At 38.5% G+C, this 17,544-nt stretch overlaps 1 protein-coding gene across 5 annotated transcripts in view; it reads right to left on the bottom strand.

Moving 5' to 3' along the window:
* Positions 1-758: 758 nt before the first annotated feature.
* Positions 759-17,544, bottom strand: part of CDCA2 (cell division cycle associated 2) — a 52,589-nt gene continuing 35,803 nt past the window's right edge. For all 5 annotated transcript variants that reach the window (XM_055300445.1, XM_055300444.1, XM_055300443.1 and 2 more), the window contains exons 14-15: positions 8,145-8,316; positions 759-5,470 (exon numbers count right to left, since the gene is read on the bottom strand). In XM_055300445.1, coding sequence (XP_055156420.1) covers positions 4,227-5,470; positions 8,145-8,316 — 1,416 coding nt within the window. In that variant the 3' untranslated portion in view covers positions 759-4,226. The remainder of the gene's footprint in view (positions 5,471-8,144; positions 8,317-17,544) is intronic.

Genomic DNA, 17,544 nt, shown 5'->3' with positions numbered 1-17,544 from the left:
ACAAGAAAACACAGGGGAAAATCTTTGTTTTTGAATTAGGCAAAGATTTCTTAGATAAAACACAAAAGCATGAGCCATTAAAGAAAAAAGATAGTTGTAGATTACACTGAAATTAAAAGACAGTGCTAAGAAATAAAAAGACAAGTCACACCTGGGGAAAAATATCTGCAAGATACATCCAATAATTTGTATCCAGGGATGCCTGGGTGGTTCAGCAGTTGATACCTGCCTTCAGCTGGGGGCATGATCCTGGAGTTCTGGGATCAAGTCCCACATCGGGCTCCCTGTGAGGAGCCTGCTTCTCCCTCTGCCTGTGTCTCTGCCTCTCTCTGTGTCTTTCATGAATAATAAAATCTTAAAAAAAAAAAAAAGAATTTGTATCCAAATATACACAGAACTCTTTCATTCGATAGGAAAACATCAATAAATAAATAAAACGTGGGAGAAACATCTGAATAGACGCTTCACTAAAGAGGATATAAGGATGGCAAACAAGTGCAGGAAGAGATGTTCTACATTTTTAGCTGTTAGGGATACAGAGAATTCTAAAATGAAAAAGACAACATTGGGTGCTGGTGAAAATGTGGAGCAATTGAATGTGTTGCAGGTGAGCACGCACAATGGTGCAACCACAATGGAAAAGTTTGGCAGTTTCTCAAAAAGTTAAACATATCTCAACCACACACCCCAGGAATCCCCACTCCTAGATATTGGCCCAAGAGAAATGAAAATGTGTTTAAAGAAAAAAAGTCCATCTGTGAATGTTTATAGCAGCTTTATTTGTAATGGTAAAAAACCAAACAATCCAAATATCCATTCCATTGGTGAATGAGTAAAGAAAACTGGTACATCCATTAAACAGACTTTTACTACTTAGTGAGAAACAGGAATCAACTACTTATAACATAAAACATAGATGAATCTCTAAGGCATTTTGCTAAATTTCAAAAGAGACACAGAAGGATATAGCTCATATCCATTTATACAACACCGTGGAAAAGACAAAACTAGAGGGATAGAAATTTGCTAAGTGGTTGTGAGAGGTTGGGGTTGGGGGACAGAGGGTCTGACGGCAACAAAGAGGTAAGAGGTGTTCTGGGGTGATGGAAGTGTTCTCTTATGTAACGGTGGCAGCTGTTCTAGGACTGTATGAATTTGCCAAAATTCACACTGTACATTTAACAAGGTAAACTTCACTATAGTTTATTATAGTTAATTACACCTCAATAAGTCTGATTTCAAAAAAAAAAAAAAAAAAGAGTTCTTCCAATCTAAAGCATGAACCAGGCACTAATAACCATTTCCTCCTTATCGTGCTAAGTCTTAAGCCCCACACTCCACTCCACAGCTCAAATGCCATGGGGAAGAGAAAGAGCAAGAGAAAAAGGAAGCAAACTGGCACTGAGGTGATGGCGGAATGAAGGAAATTCATGCCAGAATGTTTATAGAAAAACTCTATCACGTATGAACCAGGGAAGATAACTTGATATCCATTTAATTTTAATTTCAAGGAATTTGTCTTAGGGATATTTTTGACCCAAGTCCAGTGTGGCGTAATTTTCAATCACAAAAAAGTGGAGACAACCAGACTCGTTAGTAAGGAGAGGCTAACTAAGTTATAGACGTGCAGAGTGTATGACTCTGCAGGGATTCAAAAGACTGAGGCTGCACTAGGATTCCCCATGACAACATGGAAGCTCAATCCTGGTGTTTTGGTGAATAAGAAAATCAAGCTGCAGAACGGCACATTATAGTGATCCCATCAGAAAACAACAAAACCTACACTTGTGGGTATACAAGCAAAGGTCTGGAAGACGTAGGCCAGTTGTTAACAGTGTTCACACGGAAAGCTGGGGAGGGGCAGGTGTGGCTGCAGGGAGACAGTCTGGAATGGTGTACAGTTCTCCACTTTTTTCCAATAGACACATATCACTCCCATGATAAAAATGGGTGAAAATTAAAGTGACAGAGAAGCACCCACAGCAACAACGAAGGGCTGCCCGGGCTCCAAGTTAATGTATCCAGATGTCATGCTGCCACCTTCTGGAGCAAACAAGCATCGACAGGAGCGATGGGCTGCTGCAGTAAAAAAAGATTAAGGCAAGAACAAACTCTTCCAAAGCCCACTTTCCAATCCGACCGTTAATGAACAGAAACAGCTAAAAACAAGCAAGCATGATCAAGTACAGAAATAATTAACTTTTCACAAATCTTAGGAATACAAATGAGACAGTGGATAAAATTATGTCCCAATTGGTTTGATTTCTCAGACCTCTTCTTTTTAGGAAAACTATTTGTTATTTACAGATAATCAACAGAACATTTATGCTGATACATCCCAAAACTAACAAAATACATCAAGTGTTTACATTCTTAACTGGAGATGCCAGAAAACAAGAATTTAACATTTAAAAACTCAAGCCAAAAAAAACCCACATATCAAATGTGTCCCTTGTCCGCAATTAGCACGGTTTGAGAAACAGAACAAAGCGGGTGAGATTCTTAAAATCCAAATACAAGGGAGATCACACATCATCATACAGCAACAAGGGGAGGAAAAAAAATACCAGTAGTTTTAGCCTTCACATGAAAGGAAGAGAACAAAAAGCTTTTTAAAAAACAGGACCCTTAACATTGTATGTTTCTGAAAGTTTTTGTTCTTTTCTAAATTACCAAAACCAAAAAGTTTCAGAATAGTTCGTTTTGCTGAGGGGAGTGTGTGTGTGGGGTGTTATTTTCAGTTTTCAGTGGTAGAGATTTGCCAACTATACCAAACTATAAACGGGGAGGGAAAAAGCCCATAAATAATTTACGTGTAAAGATAAAAGAATTTTTAAAACAATCCAGCCTTTAGCTGAAGAAATCGGGGATCACTTTGAGTGTTAATGTAAAATACATTTAGTCTTTAACAGCAGGAGTTCCAGACCTATTGGTGCCAAGAAGGTAACAAATAGTCTCTATCTGAGGCGGGGGAAATGGGCACTCAGCAGGAGCTTTCTTCCCTGTTGTGTTATTTATAGAGAGCTCTATTTGTTAACATGTTTCTGCTATCAGGGAGACGGAGAGTTTAATGATTTAAAGGATTTCAAAGACAATTGTTTAATGATACAATGATTTATGTGCATTCACAAATTCCAGATATATAGCAATTTAGATTTTCAAACTGCTGTCATCAAAAGGGTAACAGGAGAGGACGCTGCTGAAATGTAACTGGAAAATCAAGACAAGTGATTGTACTTGAGATCGTGAAATAAAGAGAACTGCTGGAAAAGGCCAGATTAAATAAAAAATCAGCCATCTACCACCATCTTTGTGTTAGTAACCTAATTTTCCAGGGCCCTTTCATAGGAGTTTCTGGATTAAAAAAAAAAGAAAAAAATTTTTTTAATCAAGAACCATGAATTAATTCCCAAATCAGTAATTTGGGGTTTCTTTGAATAAATCCTAAATGTGACTAACTGGAATGATCAACTAAACTGCTCTGTTTTCACCAAAAACCAAACCTGCATGTCCCACCCCACAAACCATGTAAGAGGCTTTTTTGAAGAACAGAATGTTTTCACCGTATTTATTCATAAACTAAATATTCATTTTAGAATGCTAGATTTATAATATTCTGATTATTGAAGGAATTTTCCAAGGTGCCATGTTTAAGTTTTGGTTTTAACCTATTAATACAAAATTTTCATTTGAGACAAAGTAAATTAAAGCTTCTCAACTTTAAAACGTCTTATGATTTCCATCTTTCCTGTTAACATTTTTTAACCTTTTTTTTTTGCATTTTAAAACACATCTTTTCTCTTTTTCTAACAGTTTTTAACCTTGTATTACCTTCCATCTTCACAAAATTACATTAATTCTATCATTTTGTTTTTTAAACGCTTCTCATCCAGACAGAATGAGTCAATTCTAAAAGACAAGGTTTTTTTTTTGTTTGTTTGTGTTTTTGCAATAGAGACTTAAACGCTTCAGTGAACATGTGGCAATGTGAAAGCTTCAGTAAGTGTGTACTATTTGGGGAGAGAAGAACAATATTAAATAGAATGTTTTCCTTTTCAATGAAGAAAATAATTTACTTCTACTTAAAAATAAGTTCAACTCAAATGATTTTATTTGAAGCTTTTAAAACACCGAAGCTGAACAAGGGACATGAACTGGAATGAATGAATCTTTTGAGCACGGATGGTTACCTTCTCTGCTGCCCTGCGTTCTGTAGGAAATGCCAGCTACTGCTTTAGTTCCTGGACATGTTCGATTCTTTGGAAGTCCTTCGGAGAGCTCTCTCCCTTCTGGCTGAGAGAGGTTCTTCTTTTGTAGCATTTTGCCTGAGTAGTAGTATCTCTTGTATTTGCGAGCACAGATGTGCAGACACTCTTCCTCCTCTTTCCAGGTAAACTGGAAGAACCAGCAGCAAAGCCCTCTCTGTTTTCTTTACCTGATACCGGGAATGGCATACTCGGTTTCTGTCCAGAAGACACAGTTTCTTTAGAGAGGGACAGGCCTCCAAATCCTCTGCTGTCAACTGTACATATCGTTCTCCTTTTCGTTTTCTGGGAAGTGCAGGAAGTGGAAGGACATGGAAGTGAAATCCACACGAGCCCTTCATCTTCCAAATCTTTCCGTAGCCGTGTGCTGCGTCTTACTTTTGTTTCGCCGTTTGTTCTCTGAAAGGTTTGCTCGATGGAGTCAGATAAATCTTTATACAGTTCAGAATTTTCTAGACCAATTTCTACAGAGCTGCTCGCAAGGTAGGGAGATTCGTGATTTCCATTTTCTTCCAAATATAAACTCTGCCCATCGGAATAACATGAAGAGCGCCTTCTGTGCTTCTTTTCTCCACCACGCATACCAGTGCCACTTCTACCTTTTATGAAGTTTCTTCTCAAACCTGCACTCGGACTTTTACTTTCTTTTACGTTGTTGATTAAGACCTCTTCATTCTGGAAGTCAGACGTTAAATGCATGGTCTGCACTTTTCCTTCTGTAGCTATGAAAAAGTCATCCTGTTTTTCATACTTTATGTTTACATCTTCTGAAATTTTAAAGATTTGGAAAATGTTTTCCACATTTTGACTGGCAGTAGCCAGTTCCTGAGACGGCAGGAGAACATTGGATTCTGCGTCATCGGCTGCCAGGGGCTCTGCGGTCACAGAAGCACAAAAAGCATGACTGCTTTCGCTCTCAGGGCCCGCCTTCAGTTCATGTGCACCTTCTGACTTAATTTCTGCTTTTGGAATTATTTTAGGTTCACTAGTTGCTACAGCATTTATGTTTAAATCTTGATCTAAAGCAGAGTTAATAAGCGACAAGGAACTTTTGGTGTAAGAGCTGCAGAATGCAGACAGATCGTATTTATTAAAGCCCTGATTCATCTGCAAATCTTCGGGGCTCTGGGGCAAAAGAGTCTTTCCTTTAGGAGGCTTTGCTTCTTCAAGTTCTTCTTCAAGTTCACCGTTGGATTTGAAATCATCTAAGGGATGTAAATAAGTTTAAGTCTCACTAAAAAGTAACAATGGAAATAAAAGTCAACATATCAAACAGGTGCCATATCATCTATTCTGTGTTAAGCTTTCAAAACTCACAAGACTTAGCAAATGCTGCCCTGTACTTGCCCCCATCTGTCATCTTGCTCTTTCCTTTCTAGTTCTTCTCCAAGCCACAGGTTAAGAAAATATGTATTTAATACACGAGTGGATAAAGTACATAATCTCAGACCATGAAAATGAGAAGTGTATCTCAAATTGCTTCCTGTAATGTACTTTCCACACTACAAGGTCAATCAGCACAAGGCGGCCACATTTCCCATTTCACAAAAAATGAATCACTGAAAGTGGGCACCGCCGTGCTTCTGAAACTTTTCTAGCTACATTTCCCCTGAAATAGAGAAAAGAAAACTTGGAATTCTGGCAGATCTGAGGGTACTTCTGCAGACACTTAGGTCTTAGGCCCTGTGTTTAAAATTAATATAATTTAAACTGCACTATACTGTCACATAGAGCTTTGTTTCAATATCCTAAAAACTCTGTCCCTTCCACCTCAATCTCAAAGTCAGACCCTAGGAAGATATGCCAGGCGGAGGTGCCCAGTGTTTCTGACACCCTGTGTCACATCACACAGGTGAAAGAAACACCATTGAGGTTTTAAAGCTATGGAACACAGCCTTAAATAGATAAATCTTAATATATATATATATATATAAATCTTAATATAATATATATATATATATATTTTTTTTTTTTTTTTTTAAATGGGGCACCTGGGTGGCTCAGTCTGTGAAGCCTCCAACTCTTGATTTGGTTCAGGTCATGATACCAGGGTCATGAGATGGAGCCTGGGGTCTGGCTCTGTGCTCAGCAGGGAGTCTGCCTAAGATTCTCTTCCTCTCCCTCTGCCCCTCCCCCAGTTCCCATGTATGCACGCTCTCTCTAAAACAAATATTTTTTTAAGATTTTAAGCTGTGTAACACAGCGTAAAAATTCAGGCTTTCAGTACTCAGTACTACTGGATCCCATCTCTCTTGTTATCTCAGAGAGTAAAGTTTTTAAATGGCCAAATAAGTATAAAAAATATTTTAAACAAAAACAGAACTATAGGGTATACAAATCATCAGCTGAGCTAAAAATCTAAAAACCAGTATTTCATGATTTAGGTACTTAAAATCAGGTCACATGAGGCAGAGATTAACAGAGGGTCCACTTGGTGGCAACCAACTGATATGTCACTTGGGCTTTTCATTCAACTTTAAAAATCAATGTTTATGTATTTGACATGCTAGGGAAGAAACACAGGGATCAGGGATGGAGGGAGGAAAAAAGAAAGGGATGGGGGAAATGGAAAAGGGAGGAAGAATAATTTGCTTTAAACCTTTAAAACATGACTCCATTGGATAGAGAAAAAAATAATCCTTCAGAGGTGTTTTTAAGAAGAAGTTCTCTAATAAGATGCAAGATGGAAAACATACACTAAGAGTCATCATTTAAACATCTTTGGAAAAACTCCTGTCAGGAACTGGAGATATAATGAAATAAGACTTGGTCTTCAGTGTCAATGTGACTGCAACTTGCAAGGGAGGGAGGCAGATAGAACATTACAAACTAGACGGTAAAGGTGCAGTGTGAACAAAGACTCTCCCTGAAAGGCAGCTAGTGGAGCTAAATCTTAAAGGCTAAGCAGCACTGGGGCCAGATTAAAAAGAGGTGAAGTGGCCAACCCCCTGTCTCAAGACACAGTACATAAAGCGGCTGGGGTGTCGATGGTGCCCAGGGGCTGGAGGAGCGTAGGTGATGATGGGCTACCTGTGTGTGCTTTAACTCTGTGCTTTTCTGAAGTTAAGAAGCAGGTGGAAGCCAACAGTCCAAGGTGGCATATACTGTATTCATCCTAGGATCTATTATAAATCCTATAGATATATTGCAAATGGAATGCAGGCTATATACATTTGATGACTGACAAAGACAGCTATTTTTAGAAATTATTCTATACAAAATTAACACACCAAATGAACACATACTCTTATTAATTGCAGCATGATTTAGTCAATCTTAAAACTCAGGCACTATAAAACAGATGTAACTCCAATTTTTATCTAACTAGGATGTCAACTGACTTAATCTTTGCTTGCCAACATAACTGTTTCAAGGTAATCAAGTTCAATTCATAAATGTTATTTCTAATAGATGCTTGGCAGTGCCAATTCTACTGAACATCATAGGGCAATTATTATTTTTTAAATTTTGGTCCATCTGTTACTGAGCCATCACCTTGTTTACTTTTCATGATGGACCATAACACCACACAGAATTCATTTTACTTTAACAGCATGCTATAAAAAAATCAAAACATTAAAATGCTTTAAAAAGAGAAAGGATGGAAGGAAATTATTTCCCCTAAAATTATATGTACTTGTACTATCTTGTGTCTTTGTTTCTCTGGGGAGAAGATCCAGAGTTTCCATCAGTTTCTGATGAGGGTAAAAGTTACCAACTACTGCTTCCTTAACTTCAAAATCTCATGGTAGTACGACAGAAGGTTGTTATTTTTATTTATATGCTCTTTAACAGTGAATGGGAAAAAGGCAAAAGAGGGTGCAACAGCAAGAAAGTGATGGAGAAGACAAAAATATCAACAGGAAAAGAGCAGGATACCTGAACACATCCTTCCGGCGCCTAGAGTGGCAGGCATCCCCTCGGAGAGCTCAGGCAGCTCGGAAATAGGACTGAGGAGCGGCTTCTTCGAAGCGAAGTCTCTTTCCCCATATAAAGACTTCTGAACACTCTTCTTTCTCTTTGCTTTCTTCTTCCTGCAACTTTTTAAAGCCTGTGAAATGTAGTAAAATGCCGTAATTGGGAAAGACGTCGCACCATTGAACTTCTGAACCTTTAATTAATTCTTACAGAAAAACCTGAGATTAGTTATGCCATTTAAAATTTTAGAAATTCTGGGATGCCTGGGTGGCTCAGTGGTTGAGCATCTGCTTTTGGCTCAGGGTGTGATCCCGGAGTCCCCGGATCAAGTCCCACATCAGGCTCCCTGCATGGAGCCTGCTTCTCCTTCTGCCTATGTCTCTTTGTCTCTGTGCACGCCTCTCCCTCCCTCTCTCTCTCTCTCTCTCTCTCTCTCTCTCTCTATATATATATATATATATATATATATATATATATATATATATACACACACACACACACCCACACACATACACATATACCATGAATAAATAAATAAAAATCTTAAAAAAAATAAATTTTTATAAATTCTGAGTCAGGCATGGGTGCCTGGGTAGTTCATACGAAGTCAAACAGAATACGAAGCAGAACTCAGTTTACAGATTATATGGTAACTAATGGTCTACATTTCCACAAAACATTTGCCAAAATAAGTTCTGGGTAAGTGAGAGATAGATTGGATGCTGTAAAGCTGACAGACTTAAGACATGAGATATTTGTAAATCAGATATAGTTATAGAATGACTCATGATTAACCTAGAATGAGGTATCTACTGGAAACTATGGGAGACTGTCCTCTGCTCATAGGTTTGGAAGAAGAAACAACAGATGCATACATAAAAGTTAAAAGATAACACAAAGCTAGCTGAACTACTTCAAACAAAAGATGATTTAACCAAAATTGAAATGAGTAGGTCAAAATGAGATGGGTTAACAAGCACAAGTAGAAGATGACAGACAATGGTCTGGTAATAACTATGGACATGTGGGTTTCCATAAAAAATTGAAACTGTTCTAATACTATCTGGAATGTAGTATTAAATTCAATTTTGACTGCCATGTTAGCAACTGAGAACTAATGTTCTCTGTTAAAAAAAAAAAAGTTCCATATGGAAAAGACTTCAGTGAAACTCAAACACTGTATTGTTATGAACAAAAAGAAGTACACTCAGTGTGATAATATTGGAGAGAACTAGACTTTAGGTCAACATAAGGAACATGTTTTCAGCAATTAAAGCTGCCAGAAAACGGAATCCATGCAAACATCTATTGAGAAACCACTATGTACATGTAGTAACTGGCTAGATAGGAAACAAAAAACAAACAGGATGTGGTCTTTAAGGGGCTCCCAGTCTAAGGGCAAGTAACTGTAATACATACAAACCATGACAGGCTCTCTATGGACTCAGATTGGTATGTGGCCTACAGGGGGCTTTCAAGATTGCTCCCCAAGGCAAGCAAGGCCCTTGTATGCAATGAGTATGAGCCTGAAAACAATGAAGGTTCACTGCACGGTGATTCAGGGAATGACAACATTTGATTTTACATTTAAGAAAGATTATTTGGGTGAAAGCATATAAACTGATGACGTGAAAGAACAGATGATATTCAAGAGTACAAAAATGGCACAGAACTGAATGTTCCCTGAGATATGTATAGATATCCTGTAAAAACAAAACAAAATAAGACATTCCATGGAAAAATAATTTTAGAACTGTACAAGATAAATGTTTCTCTTGGTGATTTACAATATACATTCAACGTTAAATTCTATGAGAAGTCCTCAGTATAAATAATCTTCATACACATTAGGGAAATGCTGGGTTAACTATTTTTCCATGAAATACACACACACACACACACACACACACACACACACACACACACACTTATGGAACATCTGTTGAGATTCCATGAACAGTTGGGGAAATGACAGCTTGGTCAATGGATGTGGAAACCAAAAGAAAAAATCTTAACTTGGGCTCCTCAGATGAGCTGTGAAAGAGAACACACGACCTCTGGTGCCAGATGCCTGACTCTGTCACCTAACTGTTTTGCGATCTTAGGCAAGTTACCTCACCTCTCTATACCCCCTCCTCTGCAAAATGGAAACCACACCGGCACACACTACTGCAGCGAATATTGTTAGTTGATATAAGTGAAATGGTTAAAATAAGGCTTGAGCCATACACAGAAGAGCTATGTGTCAGCTATTCTTGTTTTTTTTTAATTCCTTCCTACTACTATGGGAATATAGGGAAAATTTTTTTTGATTCCAAAGTATGCTTAGTGTTATTGTGTGACACAGGTACTACACAGTTAATACCCTATGGTCACTGTCATCAGTTATAACTTCTAGAATAGTTTGGGATTCACAGGTACAGAAAATACCCTTCTAGCAAGATTTTGGACATCTTTGTTCATATAAGATGTCTCCCATACCTGCAACACTTCCCGAAACACAATGACTTCCCGATAAAAAAGAATGAACAAATGAATGAATAAATGTAAAAGAAAAGGTATATTTAAAACTTCATAAAATTTGCTACACATAATGAAAAACTAATATTGCTTTTTCATTGTTATGGGCCAGTAGTACACCAACCGAGAAAAGACCAAAGATTATTAAAGCACTTGCACTCTGTCATGAACATACCTCTAATATTGCTTGCCTATTAGAAGGTTTCATCTGCAAAGGCTAAAATCTTATCAGAATTTAAATTTGTTCCAATACAAAACAGCCTTGCTTTTATACTGCAATAAAAAAGCTGCATGTCACTGGAATCCTAGGGAAGCCACTGATTACAAACGGTTAGGCTCGTATTAAGACTTGAGGCAGATAAAGGACAACTGAACATACTATCCCCAAAGTGATTCCAATCACTCCAGAATCATCAACAGTTCTTCTCAGCGAAGGAGATCACTAAATAGATGTAAATACTTGTCTTTTGTTTGCATAAACAATACTTAATTTGCTTCCTGTGAATAGCTTTAAAATTATTTTAAAACAATTCATGTACATAGCAACAAATCACATTGCACAGGAAAGCTTATGATGAGAAGCACACCCTTCCCTACACCTTTTATTTATTGGTTCAACTTTTAGTTCTTATAGCTAGCTCCACCTCTCTATAAAGAGGCTCATACTGTCATTTTTTAAACCTTCGATAATGGAAAGTTTCTAACACACAACAGGTAAAATAGTATATTGAACCCCAGGTACCTATGATCTAGCTTCAACAATTACTAACATATAGAAATCAGGATTCATTTATAACTCTCCCTCAGATTTTAAAGCAAATCCCAGGCATCACCTCATTTCATGTGAAAATCCTTCAGTATCCCTAAGATATAGAGCTCCCCCCCATAATAAAATGAAACATTTTAGTTCCTGGCATTATATTTTATTGTTGATTTTTTTCATTTTACAATGCCATTTCCCCCCTAACTTTATTGAGATAAAACAGATAGATAAAATTTAAGTGTAAAATACACAATGTAATGACTTGATATATGTATATATTGCAAAATAATTATCTTTTTTTTTATAATAACAAATACTATTCAGGAATAAAAGGAACTAACTGTTGATATACACAACCTGGATAAATCTCCATATAATAGTGAAAAAAAAAAAACAGTCCCAAGAAGTTACAGAGTGTGATTACATTTACATAACAGTCTGGAAATGGCAAAATTAAAGAAATGGAGAACAAATTAGTGGTTGCCACTAATGATGGGGACAGGCGTGGAAATAGGCAGGGCTACAAAAGGGGAAGAAATCCCTGTGGCAACGGAAATGTTCTTTATCTTGACTGTGTTGGTATTTTTCTATGTGATACTATTGAAGTTTTACTGGGGGAAACTGGGTAAAGGGTACCTGGGAAATCTCTAATTCTTGTTACAACAGCCTACCCTCAAAATAGGGACTCCTGGGTGTCTCAGTGGTTAAGCGTCTGCCTTCGGCTCAGGGAGTGATCTTGGAATCCCGGAACCAAGTGTCCTGGAGACCCGGGATCGAGTCCAACATCAAGCTCCCTGCATGGAGCCTGCTTCTCCCTCTGCCTGTCTCTGCCTCTCTCTCTCGGTCTCTCATGAATAAATAAAATCTTTAAAATAAATAAATAAAATGACCTCAAAATATACAGCTTAGACACAAAGAACAAAAAGAGAAATTTACCCTAGTTATTTCCTCAGAGACTAAATTTCTCCATTTGGCCCGTGTCTTTTTATAGCTGTTCAAACCAGGATCCCTATAAGGTCGTCACACATTCCATTTGGTTGACAGATCTTTGAATCTATGGTTATCTTTCTTCCCTTGCCATTTATTTGAGGAGTAAACTGAGGCACCGGCCTCAGAAAATTAGTCAAACTCTGGATTTGGTTGGCTGCAATCAAGATGTCTTTATTTTCCTCTCTCCCCTACGCTTCCTAACACTAGTTGTTAGATCTAGGCTTGATTAGATTCAGCTTTTTTTTTTTTTTTTTTTTGAAAAGAGCATTTTGTGGGTGCGTGTACCCTTCCTCACTGCATTGGAAGGACTGTGTTCTCTTCCCTGTGACCTTTGTAGGCTCAAGTGCTCAGTCCGATCCATCCACTCTGCCTCCCCCATCAGCCTTCTACCCCATGATCAGCAACTTTCATGAATGTGTCTTTTTGACTTAGTAGAAATTTTCCTATAAATAGCTTCCCCTCATCAACTATGTGTTTACTTGAAAATAGAACTCCCTTATTTTCTAGTTTTCACAAAAATGAGTTGGTGTCCTAGAAAGCTTCTAAGGTGACCTTTAAGATTTTTTAACTATTATGAACTTGAAGTGTTTTTTCACATTTGAAGTCTGTGTTTCAATCCACCACAACTGTTATTTCTGATAATCACACCCACCTTTGGTCAGTGGAGCCCCTTCGAGATGGTTTGCGGTCCTTCCCCATGGCCGCAGGGGTTTCTTAAAGCTTATTCCTTCACTGCACACTGGTACTGACCCAGGCTCGTTCCCTATGTGTGCTGTTCATAAACCCACAAGCAGCCATTTCACTACGGAATCCTCATCACTTTTAGTTGAAGATGTCAATCTGGGTCCCAGGGGTGCTCACTGCTTCTAAGCCTTGAAAGAGCTAGGATATCTTCCTAAAGGAATAAAACCTGACCTGAGCCTGTACTGATGTTTCCAATTCAAATTTGGCCTAACAAGGTTCTGAATTTGATTTTTAATTCTTATTTTTTATCTAATGGTCAGGTCTGGATTCCTAGTAAGTTTAAAAAAAAAAAAAAGCAAGAAAAGAACTCTGAATTTCTTTATTCTACATTACACTCCCCTCTCAGTAGGAGTCCTTCCTTTTGTTTGATTAAGCTCACTTCCTTTGTAGTCACTCTTGTCCTGAGGATGCTTTCTGAAAGGACCCTCTAAGTTCTAGGTTTGAAATTATTCTTTGTGAGGTTAAGCCAATAACTTGACACCCAGATGATTTGGCTTCCTTTTATTTCCAATTTTTTTTAAAAAAGATTTTATTTATTTATTCATTAAAGAGAGAGAGAGAGAGAGCGGGAGAGGGAGGGGCACAGAGGGAGAAGCAGGCTCTATGTAGGGAGCCCGATGTGGGACTCAATCCCAGGACTCCAGGATCACCCCCTGGGCCAAATGCAGGCCCTAAACCACTGAGCCACCCAGGGATCCCCTTTATTTCCAATTTTTAAGGACTGTTCTCTTTCTCATAATTCTGATTTACTGTATCCTGTGCCATACTGACACAGTTCAAAGTCAAAAGTCCAAAACATGCTCAGGAAAGTCTGGCTTTGAGTCTTTCCTATTCCCTCCTCTGTCTCCTCTCCCTAGAGATAATTGGTTTTGGCCTTTGGCTTATTCTCTCACTTTTATGAAAAGATTTTATATGTGTATATCAATATATACACCTGTTCATACAAATATATGTTTAAAGTTCCCTACTTTCTTAGATAAAACATAGTACATTCGATTGTCATATTAGCTGCCATCACAAAATACCTCAGACTAGGTGGTTTCAACAATCTTAGTCTATTTCCTCACAGTTTTGGGGACTGGAGGTCCGAGATCAAGGTGCTTGCAGAGTTGGTCTCGGAGGAGGTCTTCTTCCTCCGTATGCAGATGGCAACTTCCTGCTGCTTCTTTTTTTTTTTAAGATTTTATTTATTCATTCATGAGAGACACACACAGAGAGAGAGAGGCAGAGACAAAGGCAGAGGGAAAAGCAGGCTCCATGCAGGGAGCCTGATGTGGGACTTGATCCCAGAACTCCAGGATTACGCTCTGGGTCCAAGGCAGGCGCTAAACCACTGAGCTACCGAGGGATCCCCTTCCTGCTGCCTCTTTAGCTGGTCTTCTCCCTGGCTGTGTGCACACTTAGGGTCTCCTTTTGTATCCAAACTTCCTCTTATAAGGACACATGTCACATTGGAATAGAGACCATCCCAATGGTCTCATGTTAACTTAGAGTTTCTTCCCTTTTTTTTTTTTTTTTAAAGATTTATTTACTCATGAGAGACAGAGAGAGAAAGGCAGAGACACAGAGAGAGAAGCAGGCTCCCTGCTGGAAGCCTGATGCGGGACTCAATCCCAGAACCCCAGGATCAGGCCAAAGGCAGATGCTCAACCACTGAGCCACTAAGTGCCTGAGGTCAGGGTTTCAACAAAGAAATATTTTGGGGGGGGGGGGATCCCTGGGCGGCGCAGCAGTTTGGTGCCTGCCTTTGGCCCAGAGTGCGATCCTGGAGACCCGGGATCGAATCCCACATCGGGCTCCCGGTGCATGGAGCCTGCTTCTCCCTCTGCCTATGTCTCTGCCTCTCTCTCTCTCTCTCTCTCTCTCTGTGTGTGACTATCATAAATAAATAAAAATTAAAAAAAAAAAAAGAAATATTTTGGGGGCAGTGTGGGAGTGGGATCACAATTCAGTACCAAGAAGCCTACTCTATGTTATTTTTACACCTTGTTTTTTTTCACTCAACAGTAAAGACATCCTGACATCATTCTATCATTGGAAATTCTCTTCACTATTTTTTCTACAGCTATAAAATACTTGGCAACACACCATAGTTTATTCAACCAGTCTCATACTGATAGGTATTTAGTTTTTGTGTTTTTTGCATTACAAAGGGTACTGCAAAAAAATATCTTTGCTCATATGCCTTTTTGTGGCATATGGATCTGAGACAGATTCCCAGAAACAAGATTGCTGGGTCAAAAGGTAAATGTTTCTTTTCATCAATATTCAAAATATACCCTGAACCCCTAATCTGTAAGATAATCCTAATGACAGCCACAGTGCCTACTATGGCCAGGCACCAGCACATTACATATATTAACTTGTTTAATGCACACAATAGGCTTTTAAATTTAAGTACCACTATTCCCTTTATTTTAAAAACAATGGAGAAATCAAGAATCTTGCCTGCCATTCCACTGGTAGGAAGTGGTCAAGCCAGAATTTAGAATCTAGGTTGTCTGGCAATAGAACCTGCACTGTTAACTCCCTTACAGTGAATGCTAACTAACATCCTCACATCTTCTCTATCCACTTTTCACCTTCTGCTAGCAGCTACACTTAGATCGTCTTACACAATCCAGTTCTTAAAGCTTTGCTCTTAGTTGAAAACAAATAGCATTCACATCATGACTGTGTAAAATTTTTTTCATTGCTCTGCCAAGGACAAAGCTCATATTCCTTTCCTCTGGTGCCCCCTGTAGATGATTCCTAGCACTGTAAAACATACTTTCCCTTACACTTGCTTGTAATCACATTAATGTTTGCTTCATATTTACTCCAAAACTTTTATACACAGGCTTTTATTTGAAATGGTATATGTATGTAACTACCTTTTTTTTTCTTCTTATATGATACACCTTCTCCTTTCTCAATCATTGGTCTTTTTGTTTTTCTCTCCAAACACCTTCTCCCTGGAGCACCCTTTCTTCTTGCTCAAATTTGGCCTGGTTGCTCTTCTAGGTTGGCTGAACAACCATGTTCAGAGATTTCCCTCATACTGCTCTCCCATATCATTAGATCCAGTGTGTTCTGAATCCTTAAGCTTACTTCCTCAGTTTCCTAGAGTATCTCCTCCAGTAATAATCCAAAGAAAAACTTTCAAAGTCCTTGAGTGTCTAAATGTCTTTGTTTTTTCTTCTACACTTAATTGAATTTGACTGGGTACAAAGTATTGGGCTGAAATCAAGTTTCGTTCAAAACTTTAAAGATCCTGTTCAATCATCTTTCAGCATTTCGACTACTGTTAAACTGGATACTTACTATTCAGATTCTTGTTTCCAGGGAGGAAAAGTCCACTTTTCTTGTCATCCTTATTGCTCAGTTTCATACCGACAGGCTGAAGACTTGGCCTTTTTTTTTTTAAATTTTATTAGGCATTCAGTAGGTCCTTCTAACCCGAAGACTCCTTTGTTGTGGGAAATCCCTTCTTTTGACAATTTCTCTCATTCTATCTTCTTCTTTCTGAGATACCTACATAGTCTCCTAGATTTAGTTTTTACATCTCTTATTACTAGTCTATTTCTCTTTTGCTCTACCTCCTAGGAGACTTTCCTTAACTTTACTGTCTAGTCCAATTACTAGATTTTACATATATATGACTATTTTTTCCTCTGCTCCTATTTCATAGGATCCTCTTCTTTCATGCAGATAATATTTTCTTAAATCTGAGTAGATTAGATTTTTTTCAATAAAGTTTCCATCCATTCCCAGAATAGCATCTCTTTCTGGGGTAAGTTTTTCAACTTTTAAATATTGATCTTTCATCTCTTGTTCCTACTCAATTATCTGGTTTTACATAAGGAAAGACTGGATAAATTGGTCTGAGCTTCCTCTGCGTTCCATCTCAGTCTTTTTCCTGCATGGAAATTCTATTGGCAACTCTGTGCAGGGTGAGGCAGGGCAGAATGAGGAGTATCAGTGGGTAGGCTGTGCTTTAGGGCAAGAACAGGCTGTCAGGACTATGGGACTTTCCAAATGCCAGAATGGGACTATGGGCTTTCACTTTCATGATAACATCTGTTCTGAGATGGGAGAACATGGAGGGACAGGGGTGGAGTGCCAACTGGTGCAAACAGTCTCAAATACAGAACTTCGTTTACTCTGTTACCTACTACCACTCCTCACTCTCACCATCCACTGGATCTCCCAATACTGGGCCCAAAGTCTCCTGGGATTGCCACGTGCAAGCTGGCTCCCAATGCCTCTCTGGCTCCCTCTAAGAACATTCTGGGCTGTAAATCCACCTCTTGCATCTGTTAATGTGCCCTCATCCACCTTGTCTTCCAGAGATTCACTGAAGGC

Source organism: Nyctereutes procyonoides, unplaced genomic scaffold (genome assembly GCF_905146905.1).
Source record: "Nyctereutes procyonoides isolate TBG_1078 unplaced genomic scaffold, NYPRO_anot_genome, whole genome shotgun sequence".
Taxonomy (NCBI): domain Eukaryota; kingdom Metazoa; phylum Chordata; class Mammalia; order Carnivora; family Canidae; genus Nyctereutes; species Nyctereutes procyonoides.
The sequence above is the reverse complement of the archived record's forward strand: the minus strand, read 5'-3'. Positions and strand labels throughout refer to the sequence as shown.